Source organism: Cornus florida, unplaced genomic scaffold, assembly GCF_030987335.1.
Source record: "Cornus florida cultivar Cherokee Brave unplaced genomic scaffold, ASM3098733v1 CherokeeBrave_3.0.0_Hap2_Chr03, whole genome shotgun sequence".
Classification (NCBI taxonomy): Eukaryota; Viridiplantae; Streptophyta; class Magnoliopsida; order Cornales; family Cornaceae; genus Cornus; species Cornus florida.
The window spans coordinates 35,683,391-35,710,616 of NW_026775573.1; the positions used below are offsets into that span (position 1 = coordinate 35,683,391).

The following is a 27,226-nucleotide window of genomic DNA, read 5'->3' on the forward strand; positions in this document are numbered from 1 at the left end:
ACTATGTTTGCTAAACACTCGCATAATTAGTTTGGATAATATTTTTCGCTATTTATGGCACTAATGGAGCTATTTATTAGCGGTTTGGGGTTTAATAGCATATTGAATTACAAAAATAAGTCCCTTTTACGAAGGTACCACTTTTTCTCCGTTTTTGAACTGAAGGTACCACTTTTTGGCCTCCAAATACCATGTTTGCTAAACACTCGCATTATTAGCTTGGACAATATTTTTTCGCTATTTATGGCGCTAATGGAGTTGTTTATTAGCGTTGTGGGGTTTAATAGCTTATTAAATTGCAAAAATAAGTCCCTTTAGCGAAGGTACCATTTTTTCTGCTTAAGTTCCACCTTTTTGATAGAAGGTACCACTTTTTGGCCTCCAGGTACTGTGTTTGCTAAACACTTGCATTATTAGCTTGGATAATATTTTCCACTATTTATGGTGCTAATGGTGCTGTTTATTAGCGGTGTGGGGTTCAATAACATATTGAATTGCCAAAATAAGTCCATTTTGCGAAGGTACCACTTTTTCTGCTTAGGAACCACCTTTTTGAACTGAAGGTCCCACTCTTTGGCGTCCAAATACCATGTTTGCTAAACACTCGCATTATTAGCTTGCATAATATTTTTCGCTATTTATGGCACAAATGGAGCTGTTTATTAGCGTTTAATAGCATATTGAATTACAAAAATAAGTCCCTTTTGCGAAGGTACCACTTTTTCTCCTTAGGTACCACCTTTTTGAACTGAAAGTACTATGTTTTGGCCTCCAGGTACCATGTTTGCTGCGCGGCGCCTAGTCGCTGGCTACCAAAGGCGCGCAGCACGCGCGCTGGGCTATGGGAGTCGGGCGACTGGTTGCACGCAGCGGCGCCCGATCTCCAATTTCGCTGCTCACTGGAAATTTTTTTGAAATGAAGGTTTGATTTTTTTTATTATTATTTTTATTAACAGAAGGGGGGCTGGGCAACCAAGTAGTGCGCTTGGTCGCCGTTTTGGCTATACTGCCTAAATTTTTTTTTGTGAAGCAAAATTTTTTTTTTTTTTTTTTAAAAAGCAACAATAAAAATAGGAAATACACATGGGAAATGGGAGAGAATGGAAAAGTGAAAGGCAACACCGTTTCAACCCATCAATCACCAAAAGAGTGCTAAATTTAACGGCTATAAAACCCTTTTTTTAAAAAACAAGCCCACGGCTAAATGTTACAAATTAAAATATAGCCGTTAAAGAGTATAAATGTGCTTAACCACAAATATCATATATCATGTGCTTGGTCTTTACATAATCCTTCAATCACCAAAAGAGTACTAAGTTTAATGGTTATAAAACCCTCTTTTTTTAAACAATCCCACGGCTAAATGTTACAAATTAAAGTATAGCCATTAATGAGTATAAATGTGCTTAACCACAAATATCATATATCACGTGCTTGGGTCTTTACGTAATTCTTCAATCACCAAAAGAGTGCTAAGTTCAGCGGTTAAAAAACCTTATTCTTTAAAACAATCCGACGGATAAATATTACAAATTAAAATATAGCAGTTAAAGGGTATAAATATGCTTAACAACAAATATCATATATCACATGCTTCTGTAATTTACATATTCCTTCAATCTGTTATTGTCATCTAAAAGCAATCTTGAAGCGATAGTTGCACATAACTTGTCAACGTCCACCTGTACATTAAACCGGGTAATTTCTTTTCATGAGCATAGGATAGGGAAATGAAATTCATACATGAATACATATAAGTGTAAATAAATAGGAATCTAGTACTGCATAAACTATATATTCGATAAAGAAAACTTTTTCAGCACTGTTGAATTTGAAATCAGACAAAATCTCGGTGATACTAAACTTGTATATGTGAAATATTACATAAACAGTTAGCTTCATCCTTGGTAAATATGTCAGCAATTTGGTCAGATAAGCACAGAGACGGAACATAAACAAAACCACAACAAATCTAATAATAGCAAAGAACTCCTTGTCCCAAAATAATTGTCCCTTTTTAGTGATTCCAAGGGGCACGCATCTTTTTTTCTGAAATTCCAAAAGTAATCTTCAAACCATAAGGAATTTTCAATTATAAGGAAAATTTTGTAAAGTCATTTATTATTTTAAAAGTAGACATTATTTTGGGATATTCCAGAAAGGAAAGAGAGACAACTACTTTGGGACAGTGTGTGGAATACCTCTATATGATTTGTATATGCATGAATATTGTAGTAGCCAATTAAATGGCCCCCATATTGTCAATATACAGCAAATGGTTGCTGGGACTATGCAGCTAATAATCACACAATAATTAGGAGATTCACAATGGACATAGGAGAGAGCTTTGAACATGGCCTTAATGCTAAATTGAGCAAGACACTGCATTTTAATAGAACCAAAAATAATGTGTGCACATTTGTTGATCTGCATTTTAATAGAACCAAAAATAATGTGTGCACATTTGTTGATTGTTTAGTAATTCCAAAAGTAATCTTCAAACCATAAGGAATTTTCAATTCTAAGGAAAATTTTGTAAAGTCAATTATTATTTTGAAAGTAGATATTATTTTAAGATATTTCAAAAAAGAAAGAGAGACAACTAATTTGGGACAGTGTGTGGAATACCTCTATGTGATTTGTATGTGCATGAATATTGTAGCAGCCAATTAGATGGCCCCCATATTGTCAATATACAGCAAATGGGTGCTGGGACAATGCAGCCAATAATCACACAATAATTAGGAGATTCACAAGGGACATAGGAGAGACTTTGTACATGGCCTTAGTGCTAGATTGAGCAAGGCATTGCATTTTAATAGAACCAAAAATGTGTGCACATTGGTTGATTGTCGAGTACTGGATGTCTGATGATGTACTTCCCAACTGTTAGTACCAGAGAAGTGGTTAACAAAGTACACAAAAGAGAGTAACGGCCACTTGTTTATAAGTGTTCCAAATGCACACTTGGGCTATCTCCATGCCAATTAAGTAACATTCCAAATGCAAAACTGCTTATAATACCAACCTTTAGTTCTTGAAATTAAAAGTCTTGTTCTATTCCCCCCTTTCCCTTAGTAATGACTAATTTAAGATTGCAAAATGGTCACTGTCCGGTATCTCCACGCTGTCAGTTTTCAATATTCCCTCATTTCCAAACTCCTAAAGTTTAGATTCACATTTAACTATAGTCATATGTGAAAATATACCCTTAAATCTTAATCAAAGTGTCACTAAAGCAAATTTAAGCCAATGCTTTAAAATCTAGAAGTTTTAGAAAGTAACCATAAAACATCCTCGATTAATTGTCAAAAGACTAAAATATATTTGTGCCAAACAACATCATAATCATTTAAACGGAAAAAGGAGGAATTCTTGAAAGGTTACATTAACATGATTAAACGGAATTGATTAAACCAGGCACATAATAATTTATGAGGAAAACAAGATGAATAATATGAAAGAATTTTTAATAAGGAAAAAAATGTTTCCCATAGTTAAAACTGGTCCTGTTATTTCTGATGTTTCAATTGAAGGCCTACTAAGTGAGATCACTCATGTAGTGGGAGCAACAAGACTGAAAATATTTCCCCAATAATTCTATAAAAATAAACAATTCCACTGTCTTTTTTATTTTGTATTCATTGCCAAGCCTTATTCTCACTCGATCTAATCGAAGGGTGTAACTTAATTAGCAGCCAACTCACTTGGTCTAATCGAAGCATGTTACTTAATTATTCTGCTAATTAAACAAGTAAGGTCTATAATATGAACTTATCTCACTTTCATTGCTTTTATACTTATATCATGCAACATTGACATTATGTTTATGTTTCGATCTATCAGCTCTCAAGTGGGCTATAAAGTGGAGTATTTGTCATTGTTATCATGTTAGATACATAAATGTATATAAATTAGTGAACAACACAGAGTTGGTGAAACACAAACATGGCTAGAGAAGAGCAGAATTGCAGAGACCAGAGATGGTCACTTAAGGGGATGAATGTTGTTGTCACTGGTGGTACCAGAGGCATTGGGTAAATTGCTCTCTCTCTCTCTCACACACACACACACATACACGCACACAAACATATTACTTATATATTTCTTTTTTTTCTGATTAGTGCTTTATTGTTGTTTGGTTTGATGAACGAATTAAAAATATGCCATCGTAGAGGAACTAGCAGGATTTTGTGCCACTGTTTATACTTGTTCCAGAAACCAAAAGGAGCTCAATGAAAGGTTACAAGAATGGGAAGGAAAGGGGTTTAAAGTAGGTGGTTCTGTTTGTGACATGTCGTCAAGAGTTCAAAGAGAGGAGCTGATGCAGACTGACGCTTCTGTTTTCGATGGCAAGCTCAACATCCTTGTAAGTTTTAACATAGTATATGCAAAACCTATATTGATCATGTTTACATCTGTATCTAATTTTGCCAGAACATCCTCTAGCGCTAGAGCTTGATATACATTGTCCAATCCATTTCTTTATAGGACGTCTTAATTTCGAGTTTCCAACTTTGTTTGTCTCTCCAGATGTATGATGGGATTGTCCTTGAGAGAGAGTGTTTTCGAGTTTAATTTAAATTGTCAAAAGATACCTTAAAAGTTCTGAGTTTCTGAGGAAATTGATAGTCAACACTTACCTAATATTTCTTTCCGATTATGGAAAAAAAAAAAAAAACCAGTAGCAAAGTGCAAATGCAATTCCTTGATGATCAAGTCTTTACAGAAAATTATGGAGGGACAATATGCTATTGAATGTTGATTGTATATATGCTAATACTAACTTTCAATAATATACACTAAAAAGTTATTTCTGTTATAATGTATAGAATCAGATAGCAACTGAGATATCTTTCTGTTCTTTGCTGGTCTGCTTCATTTCGATGGTTTTATTTTCGTTTATTTGCTTCTGATTTCAAAAAAGTTAAAGAACTGAGAAAAATCTATGGTATCAGAGATCAACTCATGAAACCAGTGAACCAATAAAAGAGAAAGCAACAGACTTAAAGTATCTTTTGTGGAGGCAAAAAAGCCTCCCCTACTATTGTGTTCTTTGAAAGAACTTTTCTAGATTCATAGCATAAGAAATGAATTCCTTATCTAATAATAGAGTTTCTTGTATGCCCCACTTTTCTGAAAGTTGAAACAGACAACTATAGCATTTTCTAAAAAACTCCTCTCTTTTTTCTCCACCTAAAGAAGAACTGTTTAATGATAATGCTCTTACAGAAAAATATGAAAGGACAATTGCTGGGATTTTTTGCATACATTTTGTCTTCAAAGCCTGTGCATTCATAAGAGCAAAGTACTAAAAAATTACATTCACTATTTAAGTATCTACTTTAGGAAAATTTTGCCTTTGTTCGTAGGATAAAACTAAGTTTTAAAAATTAACTTTTTTTTTCTTTTCCTAGTTGGTACTCACACACACATGCCTCCACTGAGGTTCGAACCCCTGACCTTCCTTTGGGAAGTAGGGGCCTGATATCGTTAGACCACAAGCCTGTTGGTTAAAAAAAAAAAAAAAAAGAGAAAAAAAAGAGCAACATTTTGTTACGCACATTTCAAACATATACAACAAATAGAGCAACAACAATCTTGATTACAGAATAGAAATTATATATATATGATTGCATGATAGAAATTATAAGAGGAGAATATATATAAACATAATCTAGATGAAAATCAGATATCCAATTAGAAAAAAAAAAAAAAAAATTATAACACTAAATCAAGGCCATAATCATATAAAAAATAAACGTGTGTGTGTGAGAGAGAGAGAGAGTACTTACCATATTACTAGAACAACACTAAATGAATGGTAGAAGTGGAGAAGTGCTTTGCTGGGTTACAGAGAGGGGCAGAGAGAGAGGGCGCACCAATGACGATAAAACGTGGAGAAGTGCTTCACTGTTACAGAGGGGGAAAAAGAGAGGGCTTGAATGAGGGTTAGGGCTCAACGGCTATGCTTCAATCCTGTTACAGAGAGGGGAGAGAAAGAGAGAGAGGGGGGGGGGGCCTTGAGGGCTCTTCACGAATGAGATGAGGGAGGGTTAGGGCTCCAATAGGGTAAAATGTATTGGAATATGGGAAGGGCATTTTTGGCAATACAAAAAATAGGGAGAAGGGCATTTTAGGCACCACAAGTTTTAAACAGTAAAAATTCATGTGCCATGTCATTAATTTAGTCAACCTCATTTTTTTGAAATTATTGGACTTTGACTCAGCCAATTAGTAAATATGGAGCCCTGACCCCCTTTATATGTAAAAATCCCATCTTTTAATTTTGTGCAAATAGGTCCGCTCACAAATTTAGACGCGAGATTTAGTAAATTATCTTTATTCAACCATTTTATAAAATAAATATAAATAAATAAGTTTATAAAATGACCGAAAATGTCACTATTAGATTATGCCCCTCACGTGCAAAAAACACCCCTAAAGTTTCAATTTGGTGCAAATAGGCCTCTCTCACAAATTTAAACTCTAAATTGACTAAATTACCCTTATTGAACAATTTTATAAAATATATAAAAAAAAATAATTTTATAAAATGACTGAAAATAACACTATAAAAATAGAAAATAAAAATAAAAGTATAAAAGAAAAGAAAAGATAAAAATAAAAAATAAAAAACAAAAAATAAAATGCAAACTAAAGAAAACAAATCTACTCCAAACTCCGAAAAGTAGTAGACACTGATATTGGGATTTTTTTTTTTTTTTTTTTCTTTTTTGTTTGAAAATAAAATAAAATAAAGAAGAAAAAAATTAGTAGAAAACAGTAAACTGAAATCTCAATAAATTCAAATCCTTGTTCTACAAATTCTCAAGGTTAAAAAAATAAAATAAAATAAAAAAGTTTGGAGGTATACATTGAAAAAAAAGTTTTTTAATAATAAAAAAAATAATGTACACATAATACCTCTATACTATGAGATTAGTAGCATATATTCCATTGGGCATTTTTGAAAAATTAAAAGGGCAAAACAGGTATTACAATACTAATTTATGTCAAGAGGGGTATTTTTGCACAATGTAAAAAGATTAGGGGTATTTTTTGCAGACTTTTTCAAATATGAGTAAAAGTGCTACACGGAGTATACTTTAGGGGTATTTTCTATACTTGTCCCGTATAATAACCTCTTTTTCTTCTTCTTTTTTGAGTTAATTACACGTAACAGTTTGCCATAATTACAGGAACTCACCTATGATTTGTCATAATTACAGAGACCGGTTATCATGGGTAGTCCAACTTACACTACTTATTCTCAGGTAGTTGACACAGCTTTACAGCATTGTCAGACGAGGAAAGAGTATAAGCAGTCTGGGGGTGAAAAACGGGGTGACAGGGACTCTGTTAATCAGTCACTTCAGAAAGGAAATGGCAACAGTTACAGGCACAATAACAAGGACAAATTCCAGGGACAGCAGCCTTGGAAGAAGCACAAGGGTAAATCAGATGTGCCGAGAGATAGGGTTTCTACTAAAAGACAGCATAATGGGGCACCATGGATAGGACAAAGTTAGCCATAGGGTAATCAGCAAAGGAGGTAATTTGGTCCTTTCAAGGGTTATTGCTATGATTGTGGAGAGCTTGGGCATGTAGCCAAACAGTGTCCCAAGTCTAGACAGAGACAACATGTGTAGCAGGGACAGGGACCACTATTATCTTTATTTGCTCCACAAATTTCACGTATTCAGGGACAGACATTCCCAGCTTTACTAGCACCACTACCACTATAGGGGCAAACACCGCAGCAATTACATTATGGCAAGGTGTACAATGTCATGCCATAAGATGTTCAGGTTCCTCAGGCTATTGAGGGTATATTTCTGATTCACGGTGGACATGGTCGTGTTTTATTTGATATAGGTGCTACATATTCTTTTGTATCTCGTTTTTTTGTTACTTTGTCTGGGATGGTGGCATAATTATGTAAGACACCTCATAATATAGCTATACCTTTAGGTGTTAGTACCATTTTGCATGAAAGTTGTGGGTATGTGTGCATAGATATTGGTAGATTTAGATTTCTAGCCATGCTATTGGTTTTAGACATGCACTCTTATGATGTGATAATTGGAATGGATTGGTTATCTCACTATCATGCTCTGGTTAATTGTCATGACAAGTCATTGTATTCACTATACCGGGTTAAGATATGTACCTTATTGCTATGCCACGGCCTTATGGGTGTTCTAACACACATTTATTTTATTCAGATGAGAAGTCTGAGACGGAGACTACTGTATCACTTGATAGTATTCCAGTTGTACAGGAGTTTCATTGTGTATTCTAAGAGATTCCAGGGTTGTCACCGAGTCGAGAGATAGACTTTGCTATTGACATAAGTCCAAGCACTGCACCTATTGCTAAGGCACCGTACAGGATGGCACCGATGGAGATGCGAGAGCTGAAAAATTAGATTCAACACCTACTCAGTTAGGGTTTCATTCGTAGGATTACTTCAGCATCGGAAGCGCCAGTTCTATTTGTGAAGAAGAAGAATAGTTCACTTCGCCTGTGTATAGATTACAGAGAGTTGAATAAGGTTATTATTCATAACAAATATCATTTGCCCAGGATAGATGATCAATTGAGAGGAACCACTTATTTCTCCAAGATTGATTTGTGTTCTAGCTATCATCAGCTTTGAATTAGGAAGCAATATGTTCCTAAGGCAACATTTCTCACTAGATATGGATCTTATGAGTTCTGTGTCATGCATTTTGGGTTGACTAATGCACTATAATGATTAAGGTCTACAAGACTTACTATATCAGTTTGTTATTGTATTCATTAATGATATTCTGGTTTATTCTAAGTCAGAGGAGGATCATGCCAGACATCCTCGCGTGGTTTTGCAGACGCTTCGTGAGCACCAATTATATGCCAAGTTCAAAAAGTGTGACTTTTGCAGCGAGAGGTGAAGTTTCTGAGTCACGTGGTGTTAGAGAATGGGATAGCGGTAGATCCAGCCAAAGTCTTAGCTGTTCTGGAGTAGGGATAACCTACCTCACCCTCAGAGATTTGCAGTTTTCTAGAATTACCAGTATATTATTACAGAGTCATTAAGGGGTTCTCGAAGATAGCGGGACCACTCACACATCTTACTAATAAGGATGTACCGTTTGTATAGGATAGCACTGTCAGATCGCTTTTGACAAGTTGAAGAATAAATTGATTTCTGCACATGTTCTAGCTACTCCACAGAGCGGGATAGAGTATCTTGTCTATACAGATGCTTCTTTGCAGGGTTTGGGATGTGTTTTAATATAGGAGGAGCGACCAGTGTCGTATAAATCTCGTAAGTTTAAGTCTCATGAGCTTAACTATCTGACTCACGACTTGGAGTTAGCAGTTGTGGCCTTTGTTTTACACATTTGGAGACATTGTTTGTTGAGAGAGTCCTTCAAACTGTTTAGTAACCACGAAAGTCTGTAATATTTGTTCACACAGAGGGAGTTGAATATGAGACAGCGTAGGTAGTCGGAGTTTTGAAAGATTTCACTTCTATAAACAGTACCATCCAGGGAAAACAAATGTAATGGTGGATGCGCTCAACCGCTGACCTTATGCTAGTACTTCCGCATTGTTCGCTACAGAATAAGATGTTTCGAAGACAATGGATGAGTTATCTGATGCTTTTGTGGCTTGGGTAGTAGTTATACCTGCTATCATCCACAAAGTACTAAAGGCACAACTTACAAATCAATAGTACATTGATATAGTTGCAGAGTTAACTTCTGAGGATGTTGTGATACCCCTCGGATCCGAGACACGGGTTGATCAGGCCCAGGCCCAAACCCGAAGGAATATCAAATAATTAATATTTAATCGAACACAGATGACAAAATGAATTTAATAAATAAAGTTTAAGCTGGAAGAAACTAAAAGTAAAATCCAAAACTCCATCAGTTTAACAACTCGGGAATCCATCTCTAGTGGACCCCTAATAAACATCCCAAACTAAATGAAAGTAAAACTGAAAATAAAATCCAAATCTAATATTTGGAAATAAGTCCTACGTCGTCAGTAGAATGGAAGATCATCTCTGCTCAGCACGAACAAGCTCTAAACTGGAAATGACCGATACCTGAAAAATGATGAGTGGGTCAGGCCCACATGCAAGTTCTATACTACTACTACCCAAGCAGAGACCCGATACGCATGTACATCCTAACCAATCCAACAATAGCTAATAGTCCGTAAATAAATATATATATATATAATCACACTACAGGACTCTCACTGGACTACAGGCCTGTCTCAACCTGACTAGTAGGCACCATGCAAAAAAGCACCCAAAGGTGGGCATGACTACTTAGTCCTAGCAGGGTACACATCCAACCATCATAGCCAGCTATGCATCCCAATGTATATACGCTCCCTAACCAACGACTCTGAGACTCAGGCTCATATCGTGGCATCATAAAAATATATTTAAATTCCATTCCAAACCAAAGTGTCACTCAATTATTTATTGATCTGACACAAAAGACAGGTAGGACTTAACTTTTGTAGTTAATCCATCCCTTAATCCAGAGTAGGTAAGACTTAGCATTTTTGAGCTAATCCCCCTAGTATGACACCGTCCCATACCGGTGCATACAAACCATCCATCCAGTATTGATAATATATATATGATAGCATAACATATCAATATCAACATATCCAATCATAAGCATAACAAGAATGTTTAATTAGTATGCCTGTTCCATACATCTAGTACCTGATTCTCTGACAAATTTTTAAATGCAGAGAAGAAATATAACCATCATGTAACTCACAATAAGCATAATAATAATAACAATAGTATATACATGCTTACTTGTAATTATTCCACAACATCCCACAAGTTGACATAAATAAATTCTTGGTAACATCAACTGGTTTCATATTAAGTATTAACTGAATTTTTATTAGTTAATAGGCTTAACCCCATACCACTGATATATGATTTACATATCAAACTCCTAATTCAATTGCTAAATTAAAATTAAACAACTTGAATCATCCGCACAAGGCAACCATGTAAACTTTCTTAACAGTTTCATAACGTCTCTTCTACTAACCTTCTATGGTATAATATGTAATTTCATGCATTCTGAAGTTTTAGTAGAATTAAAACATCACTGAGAACCTCTAACTAGACTCTTAGTTGCTCCTGGAAACCCATTAACCCAAGCACAGTAGCTAGCAGTCTCGCAGAAAACCAAAAAAAAAAATGAAAACCCACAAAAGAGCCGGCTCCACCCAAAGTGGAGCCACCTCCACTACCAAGTAGAGCCTGCTCCACTTTTTAATTGAGCCTGCTCTACTTGAAATAGAGCAGGCTCCTTCCCCTGTGCGTCGTTTTTCCAATTCTAGCTGTGTTGGTCCTCCAAACCAAATTTCTTGCTGATTTAAATTAAGTCCTTGGGTGTTCAAAAGTTAATTAACTTCCTTGATTAATAATCACATTCAGTGGGAACAAAAATTAAATAAAATAATTTAAAAACGGTTAACATGCACCTACAAGGAAACATGCTATTCAACTTCTTCTCCAACTCCGGCAACTTTGTTCCTCCAACCCAAGTTTCCTATGGATTAAAACTAAGTCCCAAAGTACTCTAAAGTTATTTAAGTTCATTACTTGTTAATCAAATTCAATTAAAACAAGAACAAGCACAAACAGTTTCATCACGAATGGAAAATACATACAAGAACCCATACTATTTGAAACAAATAATTACAACCAAATTAATTTAGCTTTATTGCTTCCTGGAACTGAATTAGAGATGTAAAGAACACAGGCCAAAGAGATAGAGTTTGTAATAAAACTTGCCTGTGAGATTCGGTTCAAAAATCTCAACGTCTTCCTTCTAAGTTTTCCGGCAAACTACCTTCTCCTAACTCCCCTGATACTTCTGCCTCCACTACGTGTGGTTAGGGTTCTAAACCCTTGGCAGTCATATACAGATATATATATAGGCCAACTAAACCTAGGTGCAATTAAACCCTAATCCTATTACTAGACAGAAAAATAAGTCGACTAAATACGTGGCTTCCCTAAACTGATAAAACCCTAATTTAATAAATCAAACATTTAACTTAATTCAAATAAATACTAACTAACATAAACAATCAATTTAAAATAAAACAAATAATCAATTTAAGTAATTAAAGCAAAACAAAAATTCAACTAAATAACAATTTAAATAAACAAACAAACACAACAACTACAAATAACCAACTAAATAAACTAAAAACACAATTAAACATTTAAATAAATTCCAGAACTATCCTGTTTAAAATTAGGGGTATTACAGATGTTCCATTTTATTTTGTTGGGACAGATGGAAGCTTGAGGTACAAGGGACGCTTAGTAATACCTTCGGCTGATGATTTGAAGAATAATGTGATGAGTGAGGTTCACAAATCTGAGTTCTCTATTCATCCCGGTGGAGATAAGATGTACCAAGACATGAAGTAACAGTTTTAGTGAGCATGTATGAAGAGGGACATAACTATCTTTGTCTCTAAGTGTAGAACTTTCCAGATGGTTAAGATTGACTATCAAAGACCGCCAGGTGCTTTGCTACCACTTCCCATACCGGAGTGGAAATAGGAGAGTATTTCTATTGATTTTGTTGGGGGATTGTCTAATTCAAATAAGAATCATAACTCAATTTGGGTCATTGTTAATATATCAACAAAATCAGCTCATTTTTTGCATATTCGTACTGATTTCACTTCAGAACAATTGGTGAGGCTTTATATTGCAGAGATTGTAAAGTTATATGGCATATCGTTATCCATCATATCAGATAAAGATTTGAGCTTTGTATCAGGATTTTAGGAGAGCTTTCAGTAGGCTTTGGGTATAAAGTTGCATCTTATCACTGTTTATCATCATCTGCAGATGAATAGACCGAGAGAGTCAACCAGATTATAGAGGATATACTTAGAGCATATGTAATACCCCTAATTTTAAAATGATAGTCTCGGTATTTTAATTAATGGTTTTATTGCATTTTTATTTGATTAATTGAATTATTTGCTTATTTGTTTAATTGTTTAATTAGTTAATTGAATTATTTGCTTATTTGTCTAATTGTTTAATTATTTAATTGATTTATTTAGTTTTATTATTATATGCTTATGTGGAAATTTAAATAATTGTTTGTTGTGATTAAATGTTTTAAATTCGTATCATTAGTTTTTATATGTATAGTTATAGGTATAGGGTTTTATTTTCTTTTAGGTAATCACGTTGTGGGATTTAGCCGACTTATAATTAGTTTGGAATTATAATTAGGTTTTCATAGGAACCTATATATATACTGTTATGTGTCTGCAAAGGGTTTGTGAACCCTATTCACGAACAGTGGAGGCAAAGAGAAAGAACGGCGAGGTTTGAGAGAAAACTGAGAGGGAGAATTAGGGTTTGGCTAGGAAAAAGGGTTGAAGCTTGCTCGTGGGTAGAACCAGGAGCAACATAGGGTCTGTGAAAGCAACCAAGGTCGTCGGATTCATCAGTGACGAAAGTTTAAAGTTTCAAAACTGAAATAAAAGGCAAGTTCATATTCTAACTCCTTCCTTTAGACCTGTGTTCTGTGCATGCCTAGATAGTCTCTAGGTCTTAATCAGACTTTAAAATGGATGTTTTATGCATGTTAATTCAGACTGTAAACTATATTATGTATTGATTAATTGAAATTGTTTTATGGCATAAGTTATTACAGATTATGTTTTAAATTCTTGTTAGCAATGCGTACTGGATTTTTATGAGTTTCTGGAATCTTTGAGACATAGATTGAACCCTAAGAATTTTAATAAAACAATACAGAGGGTTCTGAACATCGCCGGAGGTGAATAAGATGAACGAGATCAGTATACGGCTCTCAGGGAGAGAGAGCCGGCTCTCTAATGGAGGGAGCCGGCTCCCTCATGGACAGAGCCGGCTCCCACTTGGAGGGAGCCAGCTCCCAGCACTACAGAGTCGGCTCCCACTTGGAGGGAGCTGGCTCCTAGCACTACAGAGCCGACTCCCACTTGTAGGGAGCCGGCTCCTAAGAGGGCAGAGCTGGCTCTCGAAGTTTGGGAGCTTGCTCTCATGCTGGAACTTGCAGAAATTATTTTTTTTAAGTTTTGTTTGGCCATCTGGAGTATTCCTAAGTTGTTTAAGTTGCTTTAAATGATTTAAATAACAGTTATAGACATATAAAACTACTAAGAAGCATGATTACATTAATATGCTAAGGAACAAAACAACATGAAGTTAAACAGTAAACCTGCATGTTGAGTATTGAATAGTTGATTTAATTGCTTACTGGTATTTAGCAATTTTGTTTCTTTACATGATTTAATAGTGTTAATCATGTTTCAGTAATGTATTAAGCGTAGTTAATTATCTGAAAATTATTATACTTAGATTGGATTAATTGATGTTTTAATTTATTATTTATTGCATCAATTATTTGGACTGTTTGGTAGATTATATGCACCGGTATGGGACGGTGGCATATTAGGGATGGATTAGTTCAAAACACTAAGTCCTACTTATTCTATAATAAGGAATGGATTAACTATAAAGGTGACTTATACTTTTTGTCAGGTCAATAAACAGTTGAATGGCATACCTTAGTTTGGATGGATATATATATATATATATAATTATGGTACCATGATATGAGCTTGAGCCTCAGGATCATAGTTAGGGTGCATATATCGCCTAGGATGGATAGTTGGTCATAGTAGATACCTGGTCCCCTAGTAGGTCTAGGTGTACATGCCCACGTTTTGTGCGATTTGTATGTTACCTTTTACTCAGGCTGCGACAGACCTATGGGCTAGTGAGCGTCATATAGTATGTATTTATACGTATATGGACTATTTTAGTTATTATTGAGTTATCTAGGATTTATCTGCATATCGGGTCTCTGTATGGATTGTAGTAGAGTAGAACTTGCTTGTGGGTCTAACCCACTCTTATTTTTTCAGGTGTTCATCAGTTTCAAGCTTAAAGCTTGATCGTGCTTAGTAGAGACGGTCACTCACTCCTTCGACTACGTAGGATTTCCTTACATGTTTTAGCTTTGGATTTTATTTCTGTTCTTTACTTTCTATTGAGTATTATTTGGGGTCCACTAGATGTATTCCCGAGTTGTACTTATATTGGAGGTTTTGGAAAGTTTGGATTATATTAGTTTTATAACTTTTGAGGATTTATTATCTAGAATTCTTTTAGTGTATTTAATTATTTATTTCTTAATTCTTTTTTACTCATGCTTGTTAAATATTAGTTGTCTGGTATCCCTTGGATCTGTGCTCGGACTTAATCATCCGTGGCTCTAGAATCGAGGGGTATCACAGCATGTGTCCTCGATTTTAAGGGTACTTGGGAGGATTATTTGCCACTTGTAAAGTTTGCTTATAACAATAGTTACCAGAAGACTATTGGCATGGCACCTTTTAAGGCATTATATAGCCGACCGTGTAGATCTCCTATTTGTTGGTTAGAGGTTGGTGAGAGCAGATTTTTGGACCCTGAATTCATTAAGGATACATCTGAGAAGATCGCTCTTATTCGAGATCGTATACGCACTGCTTAGAGTAGGCAAAAGAGTTATGCTGACCGTCGTACTCATTTACTAGAGTTTTAAGTTAGGGATCACGTTTTACTCAAAGTTTCTCCCATAAAGGGAGTGATGCGCTTGGCAAAGAAGGGGAAGTTGTCGCCATGTTTCGTAGGACCATTTATGATTACGGAACATATGGGAGTTGTAACTTATCGATTAGCACTTTCGGACCATTTACATCATGTTTCTATGTTACGGAAATTTTTGCAAGATGAGGATCATTTTCAGTATATAAATGTTGGTGAGATAGAGTTATAGCCGGATGAGACGTATATAGAGCCACCTTATCGTATTCTTGATTGTAGGAATCAGGTGTTTCACGCCAAAGTTATTCTTCTGTGCGTGTTCAGTGGAGCCATCATAATTAGACCGAGTCCACTAGGGAACGGGAAGATGAAATCCATTCAAAATTTCCAAAATTATTTAAATAAGGTATGTGGTGAATTTTGGGGATGAAATTCCTTTGTTAAGGGGGAAGAATGTAATACCCCTAATTTTTAGAGCATTTAATTTATTATTTTACTTGCATTTTAATTGTTTATTTAGCTAATTGTTGATTAAATGATTACGTGGTTATTTAATTAATTTGGTTAATTAGATTATTTTGATTATTTGATATGTTTTATTTGTCATTATTTATTTATGTGCAATTTGCTTGTGTTAATTAATTGGTTTAGTTTATTTTAATTAATGGTGGTTTAGGCTTGGAGTTGCTTGACCCAAAATAATGGGTTTGGGCTAATTAGAAAAAGCCTAGATGGTTATATAGAATTATGGCCAATGGGAAGGTGTATATATATATATATTGGGTGGATTTTGATTTGGTAAATTAATAAGTTTTGGACAATAATAATAATAGTAGTAATATCATTATTATTATATATATTTCTATTTTAGTTAGTCTTAGGTTAGGATTTGTGGGTTAGGATATATATAGATGTAGTAGTCAGAAGAACAGAGTTGTGCATATACGTGAGTTACAAAAGAGGCATATTTAGATAGAAAAAGAGAGAGAGAAGAGGAAGAAGAAGGTGACTGGGGATAGCTTGGAGGTTGCCAGAATTAGAGAAGAAAACCGGAGAGTTTATATAGTTGATTTTCAATCCGAAAATCATAAGACAAGTTCTTTATCAATCTCTTCCCCTTTAAATTTATGATCTCTCCATCATATGCTAGACTTTATGGATTAAATCAAATAATTAAATGGATCAATTAATTGCTATGCATGAATTGAATTGAATGATTTTGTGTTTATATGTATTTATTCTTCAACTTGATGAATTCTTCGATTTGATATATAAAACTTGTTTTAAATTGTTGGATTTGGTGTATATTCATTGTATAAATCATTGGTGATTACATGGGACTTAGAAACCATGTTTTAGGACCCAAATCGTGAATTTACAAGCCAAAAATGGACCTGCAGATTCTGTTTAGTGACTTTGTGCTTAAGCATAATGCTATTTCGACGCGCAATGCTCGAGCAAAGGGGGATTGTGCTCGAGCTCTGTAAATTGTTTTCTCCAAAAGTGTTCTGAATGACTCCATTTTAAGTGTAATTAATGCCGAACAAGTTCATAAGTATTGGGAACTGTGATATAGGTCTAAAATATATGAATTGGTATTAGGCCTTCCTTTTTTTATGTTGGATGGGAATGTTTAAATTAATTAATAATTTAATTTAATCTTTTGTGATATTTAATTTGTGTAAGTAAATGTAATTATTAGATTCGTTATTATAATTATCGTTGTCGATATACTTATGAATTACTAGCATGATACATGGTTGTAATTATTTGTGTTAACTTGATTAGTTATATGTAATTAATATTATGATTTTAATCATGCTTCAATCATCTTTATTGTTCTAGATTGGAATTATTATAATTTATAATTGTTGCGCTATTGATATATATGGATATGATGAGATTTATTCCAGTATGTGATGTGATGATTGAGATAGTTAATAAGTTAGGCTCCTTAATATTTTCCACCATTGTTAGATATGATATTGTTGGATTAATGTGTAAGTGGGCTGGCTAATAAGTCACGACACTCTACTTGTGTCATTGTTAGATATGGTTTTATTTATTGATGATCTATATATATATATATATATATGTACCAACGGGCCAGTAGCTCAACGGTATCAAGCCCTTACTTCTCAAAAGGAGGTAAAGTATAACGACCCACTCCACCACATGGTATGATATTGTCTGCTTTGGGCCTGAACCCGCATAATTTTACTTTTGGGTTTTACCCCAAAATGCCTTATACCAATTGTAGATAACACCATCGCATTTAAGCACATCACTTTTCCCTTACCCAGGCGATGTGAGATTGTGCACTTGTAGCTCGTCCAGTGTGGTAACCTATCAGTGCCTTGCACCCGCCCACAACACACCCACCCACAGGGTCACCACAATCACTCCCTTTTGGGGCCCAACGTCCTCATAACCTACAAGGATTTTACATATGCAACTAAATATACAAATCTAAAGCTTATATATATATATATATATATATATATTACACGTAAAAGTTCTCTAATCTAGGCATTCAACTATGTGGACATGATCCGGGATCAACTAGGGAGTAGACATACAATTCAGCCACACGTGTGTTTTTGATAGTTCGGGACTATACGATTCACACCACTTTATTGAAGGGGAGCCCAGGGCGTGAGACATGTAGACTTAATAAAAATTAAATAATGGTTATTGAGTTTATAATTAACTGGTGTCATGCGTATTTAATTATTGCACTTATTGGAATTGCTTATCTATATGGGAATACAAAGTAATGTTAGCTTGCTAAACGATGATTGTGTTTAGCATTTGTTGTTGAACTTGTGAGCTCACCCCGTCATCGTGTTTCAGGTACACGTTGAGTAGGAACGTGATGGGGTTACATGACAGCCATGGATTTTAGCTAACTTTTCATATTCTTTTGTTTAGTTCAATTTTTCCTTGTTAGGATCATTGTAATAAGAATGATGTTATATTTTTGAGATTTAATTCAGTTTTCCAGTTATCATGGATTAATTTTGACGATGTTGAATATTATTATGGTTGTACCAATTTAATAAATTAGAGGGAGATTCACATCTATTTATTTATTTTGCAAAGTTGTGGTTATATAAAAAAGGCATGCCAAATTTTAATACGAGACAAGGGTTCTTGTATTTAAAATTTTGGGGTGTGACAGTTTGACCAGGGAGGTAAAGGGTTTAAGCTTCAATGACGACATGGGTGTGTGAGTACTAACTAAGAAAAAAGAAATGTATATGTGTGCGTGTGTGTGTGTGTGTGAGCCATGATATAACCTTGAGGTCTTGGGATCAATTGTTAAGACTGAGGCGTGTATTATCGGATTAGATGGGTAGCTGGAATAGGAGATGTGTGTAACCTTATAGATGGGGACTCTGGACCACCTTGTGTGCGATTTTTCCAAGAGATACCCACTACACGGTTGATACTGCCCTATTATCTAGTAAGAGTCTCAGCGTGTATATACATATGTATCGACTATGTAGCTATATCATAAGTTTGGCAAGGAATGTATTGATTGTCGGTTCTCTGATCGGGTCATAGTAGAGGGAACTTGTTTGTGGGTCTGACCCACCATTTATTTTTCAGGTCCTCGACAGTACCAGTCTTAGAATTGTTTGTGCAGATTAGAGATCATTCATCTTCACTCTCCTGTATCATTGATGTAGGATATTTTTTCAAATGTTCTTTTATTTCTAAAACTTAGTAGTTATTTATTTATTTTAGTTGTGAGATTTTATTAGGGTCCTTGATATATGGATTCCCGAATTATATTTTGGAGGTTTATGGATTATTGGATTTATTTGGAGTATTGGTATCAGAGGATTTATTAATTAGTTTTTCCTTTCAGCATTATTATTTGTTTTATTATATTTCTCTTGTATTATGTGTTCGTTTATTACCTGATTATTTTGATATCTCTAGGTCTTCAGGCGTGGGCCTGGCCAACCCACACTTGAAAATTCGGGGGTAGCACAACCGTCATCGCCATCGCCTTTCACCACTGCCATCGGCTTTCACCGCCGCTCACTGCTTTCCACCACCATTGCCATTACCTTTCACCACAATCACCATCTTGCACCACCACCGCCATTACCTTCCACCACCACTATTGCCACTGTCACTGCCTTTCACCACCGCTACCACTTTCCTTCGCCACAGGGGGCGGAGCCTTTCATGGGCTGCAGCCCAGGTCCCTAAAAAAAAAAAAAATTTACTACTACTATGTCCTATCAGCTATAGTCCAGCCCAAATTTCCAATCCATAATAAATGGCCCAGCCCACTAGCCCAGCAAACCAAAGCTAATCCATGAAGGAGTCCAAACTATTCATCTTACTTTTAAGCAAAAAAAAAATCCCTTTTCAGTTTTAATCCTTTTCTTTTTTCTTCAACAATGTTTTTTTTCACTTTTTTTTATCTTAGTGGAGATTTTAAAAAAAAAATTAAAATTAAAAATAACTTCAACATTATGTTTATAATGATATTTGGTAATTGGGTTTTATTTATTTATTATTGTCTAAAAACTTTGGATATCGGTTTCTTTACTGTAGGTTAAATTTTGATTGTTTTGTGTTGAATCATGTTGTTAGATCTGGGTTTCTTTATATTTGGATTTCTCAGAAAAAACAAATAAATTTTTTCCCCAATAAATCATCTTCTCTGTTTGAAATTTTTTATTTTTCACTTGAATTTTTTCTTTAGCACTCTCCGCTTTTTAATCCTGGCTCCGCCCTTGTTCACCACTACCGCCGCCGCCGCCTTTTGCCACTGCCATTGCCTTCCACCGTCACCACCTTCCACCACTACCACCACCACCGCCACCGTTTTCCACCACCACCACAACCACCACCATTGCCTTCCACCACTGCCACCTCCACTGCCTTCCACCACCACCGTTACCACCTTCCACTACCACCGTTACCACCTTCCACCACCACCACTGGCTTCCACCACCTCCATTGGCTTCCACCACCATCACCTACACCACTATCTCCTTCCACCACCTTACTACTACCATCGTCTTTAACCAACACCACTGTTACCTTCCGCCACCACCGTTTTCCACCATTGCCACCACCACAGCCTTCTAACACCACTACCACTTTTCACTTCCACCACCATCGTCACCACCACCACTGCCACCATTTATTTTTAAAAAAATTATAGAAGAATATCGTTTTGTTAATTTAATTTATTTGTTACTAAGAGGGGTATTTCGGAGAACTCAAATTGAAATTTATTCCATTCTAAATTTTAAATTGATTCAACCAAATACTAAAATGGTTATTATCATTCCATTCATACACATTTCATATTTATAACCAAACAATAGAATGAGAATAACCATTCTATTATCATTCCATTCCCACTTGTATGCCATTCCCTCCTGCACATAAGGGGTGTCATTGTTAAACAATTGAGTCAATTTGCATAAGTCTATTAATATGGCAAACATTAGAGGGTGTGAGTGTAAATTACCTTTGTTTTGTTTTTCTAATCAAAATCGTCTATTTATATCTCTCTCCTTTCACTTGTTTCTCCCCTCCCAACTTTCTGAAGCCGAAGATAGTTCCCGCCTAGAGGTCACCAACGGCGAAATATCTCTCACCGCCAATCGATATCTGCGTCCTCAAATCCACAAAAGGTACTGTATTCAAACCCTAGTATATATATATATATTTTATGTACTGAAACCCTAGAAATATCGAATTCTTCACCGTGAAAACGCGAGTTTCAAGGTATAAGTGTAAACTGTTTTTCCGAATTACTTGTGAACTGAGTTCATTAAATTTTTTTTCGAAACAAAACAGTTGCAAATTTGTAACTTTTTTTTTTCCTCTGCACTTTTGATCTATATTTTTGAACACTAAGTACAGGTTCATGTTATTTTGATAATTTGATTGTTAAAAAAATATATATTTATTTTCAGTGTATGCAGAGCTGTTGATACAACATGGGGTACGAGTCTGGTAGCACCTCCCAGGATGGCCGGGATGAAGGTAATTTAAATTTTTAGTCTGCATCTACAAATAAACACATTTTTATTTTCCTGCTTGTTTACTGAACTGTAGAGAGAGTGTTCAACGGAATTAATTATTTTTGTAATAATAATACATATGTGGATTGGATGGGATGGACATGTGGGTTTCTGTTGCCAACAGTTGAAGGCATAAACCACTCTATTTTTGGTTTATATTATGGAACTATGTGAGGAGGATGGAAGCATTCATTTACTTGCTTCGTAAAATATGAACTGGGTATGGCAGTGTTTGCGTTATGTGGGTTTATAAGAAGGGATGGTTGAATTTTTTATTCAACGAGGGAAGGGAAGGCTTCACATTATTAAACTTCAATATTACAAAGAATGAATACATGGGAAACATTATGTTTTGACGCAACTTTAGATCTGATTTGATAATTATACTCATATGCAAACATGCATATATGTATATACATGATACTGATGGGCAGATAAACAAATATAGGTAATTTGTAGATATTGATATAAATGTCGGCTAGATGAATTCGTTTTTGCCTTTACCCTTGGACGAAAAAGAAAGCTATATTGCCAATTCGCAACATCCAAGTTTGTCAATTATGCGTTGAGGAACATCTAGGAAGTGTAGGCCAGGTGTCCAAAATTTGATTTATTTTTATTTTCAAATTGGAACATGCCCGAAATGTGTATGACTTGCCCAACAGCTGCCGAGAAGTGTAGGTGTCAACAAACACTACTCCTCAGGAGTGTTTGTGCTTTTAATATTCCCTGTACACACGTGTACATATACACTCATCAAAAAAAAGTTTATTTATGCTCATACCATATGAATAATGCTGATAAATTGGAAGTGGTACAGCTCTTTTTTTTTTTGGTTGCATATATTTTGTTACTGTGACATCCTATTGTTGAAGTTGTTTTGGTATTTGATTTGGCAGATGATGATGACGAATATGAAGAGGCTGGTGGGGGTAACCGTCTTTTGGGATTTATGTTTGGGAATGTTGATGGTGCGGGCGATCTTGATGTTGATTACCTTGATGAGGTAGCCTGATTTTGTTCTTGCTTCTATGTATAATTCCGTGTGGTTTTATGTATTTTCAAATGAAATTGAGTTACAAATATGCATACAGTGATATTGCATATGTATATATTGTACAGAACAGATGTATTTGCAACACAAGTCATTAACTGAAAGTAATACATTCAAATTCATCGTCTTATATAGTTTCTATTCTCTCCTGGTGAACTGCTATATTGGGTTTTTGAATGTGTATAGGCATTCAAAGTTCAAATGTCAGTAGGTTTGTAAAAAAAGTACTCTGGCTTGATGTGAATACTTAAAATGTCCTTTGTTCATTGCTAACTACTTGGGATAATTTAATTGGGAGTCATAGCACAAAAGAGTGTGTTAGAATTTTAGATCCACGCATTTATTTCAGGGGGGAGAAATTGTGGAGTGGTTTTTTTACAATTTAATCTAGAATTTTTAAGACAACTAGTGATGGAGCTAGGAATTAATTTCAGGGGGGCATATTGAGCATGAGACTTTTTTTTTTTTTTTTTCTCAACATGAGAAAACAGGATGAAAACAAGCTGAAAAATAGAATTGCAATGATGGTGTAGTAATCAAGATTCAAATAGTAGGTTACTAGGTCATTACTCAGAAAAAAATTGCAGTAAAGAAAAATGCTGAAACATAGAAGACGGACATTAATTGTCCATTGTCTGTTTTGCATTTTCAATTTCATATAAAGTAGAAGCAATACTATTTTGTTGTGCTATAATATATTCCGAAACAGAAATATGTTGGTAACTATATATGTTGCGCAATGTTTTATTGAAAAAAAATGTTTGGATGGTTTTTTAAAGAGTGGTATTTACATTATATTGGTTTTTAAAAGCTTCTCAGTACAGTTGTTAAACTATATTAGCAAAAACAAGTGAAAATGACTTTTTTTTAAAAATTTAATTTAATTATTATTTATTTATTTTAGATTTGGCTCTTTTGCTGAAACAGATGTGGTATTGTGAAAAACGTGAAAAAACATACTGCCACAACTTGCAAGAAGAAATTTTAAGGGAAAAAAAAAGATGGAGAAGAAGAATAAAACAAAAAATAAAAGAAAATATGAGTGAAGGGAAAAAAATAGGGTTTGATTGATGAAGGGGAATGCAAATATTTTTTAAGGGAATACAATTTTAAGAAGAGAGAAAAATAAATAAAAAAAGAATAACATAGAAGACAACCAGAAGGATTGAGTTTAGAGTTAAGACCTGATAGGATATTAAGCTTTTAATGTCCATCTACATTTATAGTTTTATTTTTTGGTTAGTTCAAGTCTTCCAATAATCAACTATTCAAAAAAAAAAAAAAAATCTTGTATGACAAGAAGTTGCGGTTTTGGATCACCCCCTGCTGATATGAGGATAATTATAAAATTTTACATCTCCCTCACTGTGGGATTCAAAGTGATAGAAGTGCTACTGATCTTTAGTTGATCCTATCTCTAAAACTCTCTTAGCTCTCTCCATAACCACTAGCCTTTATCCTTGCAAAGATCTAGTAACCCTTAGAACTAGTTCTTCCTCAACCAACTTGGAAAAGTTTCCCTCTTAGCATTTATTATTGAGTTACTAATGGTGGGGTTGTATGACTTGATATTTGTGTAGCTAAGGTCTTGGCTTTAATTTACTTTAAATTTAATAGATGCTATATATATATATCTACACACACACATATATATTCTCGAATCATACTCTTACATTGCACTGTTGCGCGTGATGTCTGAACCATGTTCTTTGCTATTTTTGGAGTTTGTTGGGCTCTTTTTGGTTCCACAATGGAGAAGACTGTGATGCTTGGAGAGGGTGTATAGTGTCAAGCCTGTGATGCTTGGAGAGCTATAAATATTCTTTTTTTATATGCTTTGTGTTAAGACAAACGCAGTGAACTAAGAACAAATCACAAATCATAACAGAAAAGTAAACAAGCCACACATGAAGAACACAAAGTTTTATGTGGTTCGACACAAGTTGTGTCTACATCCACAGTGAAGATCAAGTGAAATGTTTCACTAGGATAAAAATTAGGAGATTACAAGTTTCAGCCCCCAAACCCTAGCTCTTGCTCTCTTCCTCTTTCCTGCGATTTTCAGTGTCTCTCGTTATCCCACTCCAAACCCTAAATGTCCTTATATACCGGGCTACAAGAGAGTACTAAACTGGCTCAACGACCAACAAGCAAAAAAACAGGTCAAAAAATTCCTCAGACCGCTGGCCTCGAATTTCCATACCTTTGTGTGGCCTCTCACTTTCCAGGTCAATCGGGTTGCAGCGCGACTCAGTCCGAAACAAAATTCGGGCCACTACATCACACTTTGTTTCTTGGGCACGCTCCCTTCTCAAGATCTTCTTTTAATGAAATGTTACTTTTCAAAAAAGAAAAAGAAAAAAGAAAGAAAAGAAAAGAAGAAGAAATTCTATTTTTCAGGGGCTTCACGTGTATATATATCTCACGTTCAGTATTTTTGAGATGATTGTCTGTCCGTGGGTCCCGTAGCTCAGTTGGTTAGAGCTTTGGTCGTATGAGCCGAATGTTGCGGGTTCGAGCCCCGCCGGGATCATCTGGCTCATTGTTGTGCTTATTTGAAGTAGATAGTTAATTTTTTTATGATAATATATGTTAGCTAAAATATTTTATTTCTGTATTTCCTTTTAATTGCCCTTATACTTAATTAAGAGACATGATAATGTGAAGTAGTTGTTATAAACAGTGAGAGATGAGTCCAGTGAAATAAACCAGTCGGAGAGATGAAAATGACCATTTTAAGGACGATAAGAAAGACTGAATCAACATGGTTAATTTGGATCAATCTACAATTATGTAACTTCAGATATAATTTGTACACATCAAAATCTACAACATCCATGATCATGATGGCATATGTAGGTATTAATAACATAGCTGTCATGTGATACCGCCTGAATTTTATTTGAATTCATTCAAAGATTTGAATTTTTATTTTTTATATATTAAAATTTCAAAAAGAGAGAAACAAATGATTTGAGGTTATATCTAGTATGTTGTATAGGATAAGATAATGGAAATAGTGAAGAATGAGATGAACTGTTGACTGATGGTTAGTCTTTAATTATTACCACATTCTTTAATAAAGACGAGATACACATGATGAATATGTATTACAGTTGGATCCTGCATATATGGGATAATATTAAGTATGATAATAGTAATATATTTAGTACCTAATTAGGATAATATTAGTATTAGAAACGGTATTTATTAGCGAGTTAGTAGTAGTTTTTAGCAGCTAGTTGCTGTTTCATATAATTATATAATTTGTCCAGTGGCTCTGGATTGCTGGGATATGTTGGTGGGTTTGTTTGGGGTTCACTGGGTCATGCCGCTTTCCACAATGAGCTTGCTTGAGGCTTGGAGAGGTTGTATGGTGTATCTTGTAGAGGGAGAGAAATAAGAAGTCCTTTGATGGAGAGGAGACCCTATTTGGGTTCTTAAGTTTTCATTTCTTAGTTTATTTCTTTTTTTGGATTCAGGGGAGAAATTGTAAATCAATATGGGAGTTGGTGGATATGTTGAGAGGTTAGGGGCCCTATTTGGCACTTGTGTATGCGCTCCCGGTTGAGTACTTTTATGATACTACAAAAAAAAATATATTGGAAGAAGGCATGCATCAATTTTTCTGAGCTGATCGACTATGGGTCATGCCTACAACACTAGGACTTCCAAAATTTGATGGTAGGACGCGTTGAACACCTGAAGATTGTTATGCTAGTCAACAAATGAGCGAATGATAATGAACTCATCTGAGAATGCTTCAACAAAATGATTGAGAAATTCAATGCAACCACAAAGGCTTCAATTAACTGGGAAAACATCAACACAATTTTCCAGAGTAATATAAAGAGGCTGATGGGTCAACAAAAGAAAGCTGGCATGCGTTATCGTTTATCTTGGTGGCTCGTTATCATTATCTTTTTTTTCCTTCATTTTTTTTTTTTTGATAATTAAGATTTCATTAAAGGAGCTCAAGAGGGGGGATCTCCCAAAGGAATACAAAAGTCGCCCACAACGACCCCACAATTTTATTCTATCCACAAAATCCAAAAGAAGATCCATAGATTTACAATTTTGCCCATTGACCCAAAAAAAATAAAGAAGGCAGTATATTGTATTTGAGAGACCTATGTTACCTGGACTTGGGTATGTGTGTCGGACACAGGTATGTGTAAGTGTCGGACGTGTCATATCACTAAACAAAAGGACACATGGACACTGCTAAATATTTATTTTGTTTAATTATTTTATTTTATTTTATAGAGTAAAGTAATGTTTTTTTTTTTTATCTAATATAGTGTTCAATATAGGCATTAACTCAATTTAAAGAAGTAATATAATATAATTGGATGATTGTATATGCTTTTTAAGTACATGTCCACCCAAAAATGTCGGACACATGTTCCATACCCATGTCCGAGCAATATGTGTCCGACACGGGTATTTCACTAC

General features: G+C 34.9%; 1 protein-coding gene and 1 non-coding gene across 4 annotated transcripts in view; both read left to right on the forward strand.

The window, feature by feature from the left end:
• Positions 1-21,225: 21,225 nt before the first annotated feature.
• LOC132300265 (transcription initiation factor TFIID subunit 1-like) overlaps positions 21,226-27,226 on the forward strand; it is a 47,436-nt gene continuing 41,435 nt past the window's right edge. For all 3 annotated transcript variants that reach the window (XM_059797282.1, XM_059797284.1, XM_059797283.1), the window contains exons 1-3: positions 21,226-21,324; positions 21,610-21,679; positions 22,617-22,723. In XM_059797282.1, coding sequence (XP_059653265.1) covers positions 21,634-21,679; positions 22,617-22,723 — 153 coding nt within the window. In that variant the 5' untranslated portion in view covers positions 21,226-21,324; positions 21,610-21,633. The remainder of the gene's footprint in view (positions 21,325-21,609; positions 21,680-22,616; positions 22,724-27,226) is intronic.
• TRNAI-UAU (transfer RNA isoleucine (anticodon UAU)) lies at positions 25,231-25,304 on the forward strand. Its single transcript has one exon. It is a non-coding gene; the product is annotated as a tRNA-Ile (tRNA).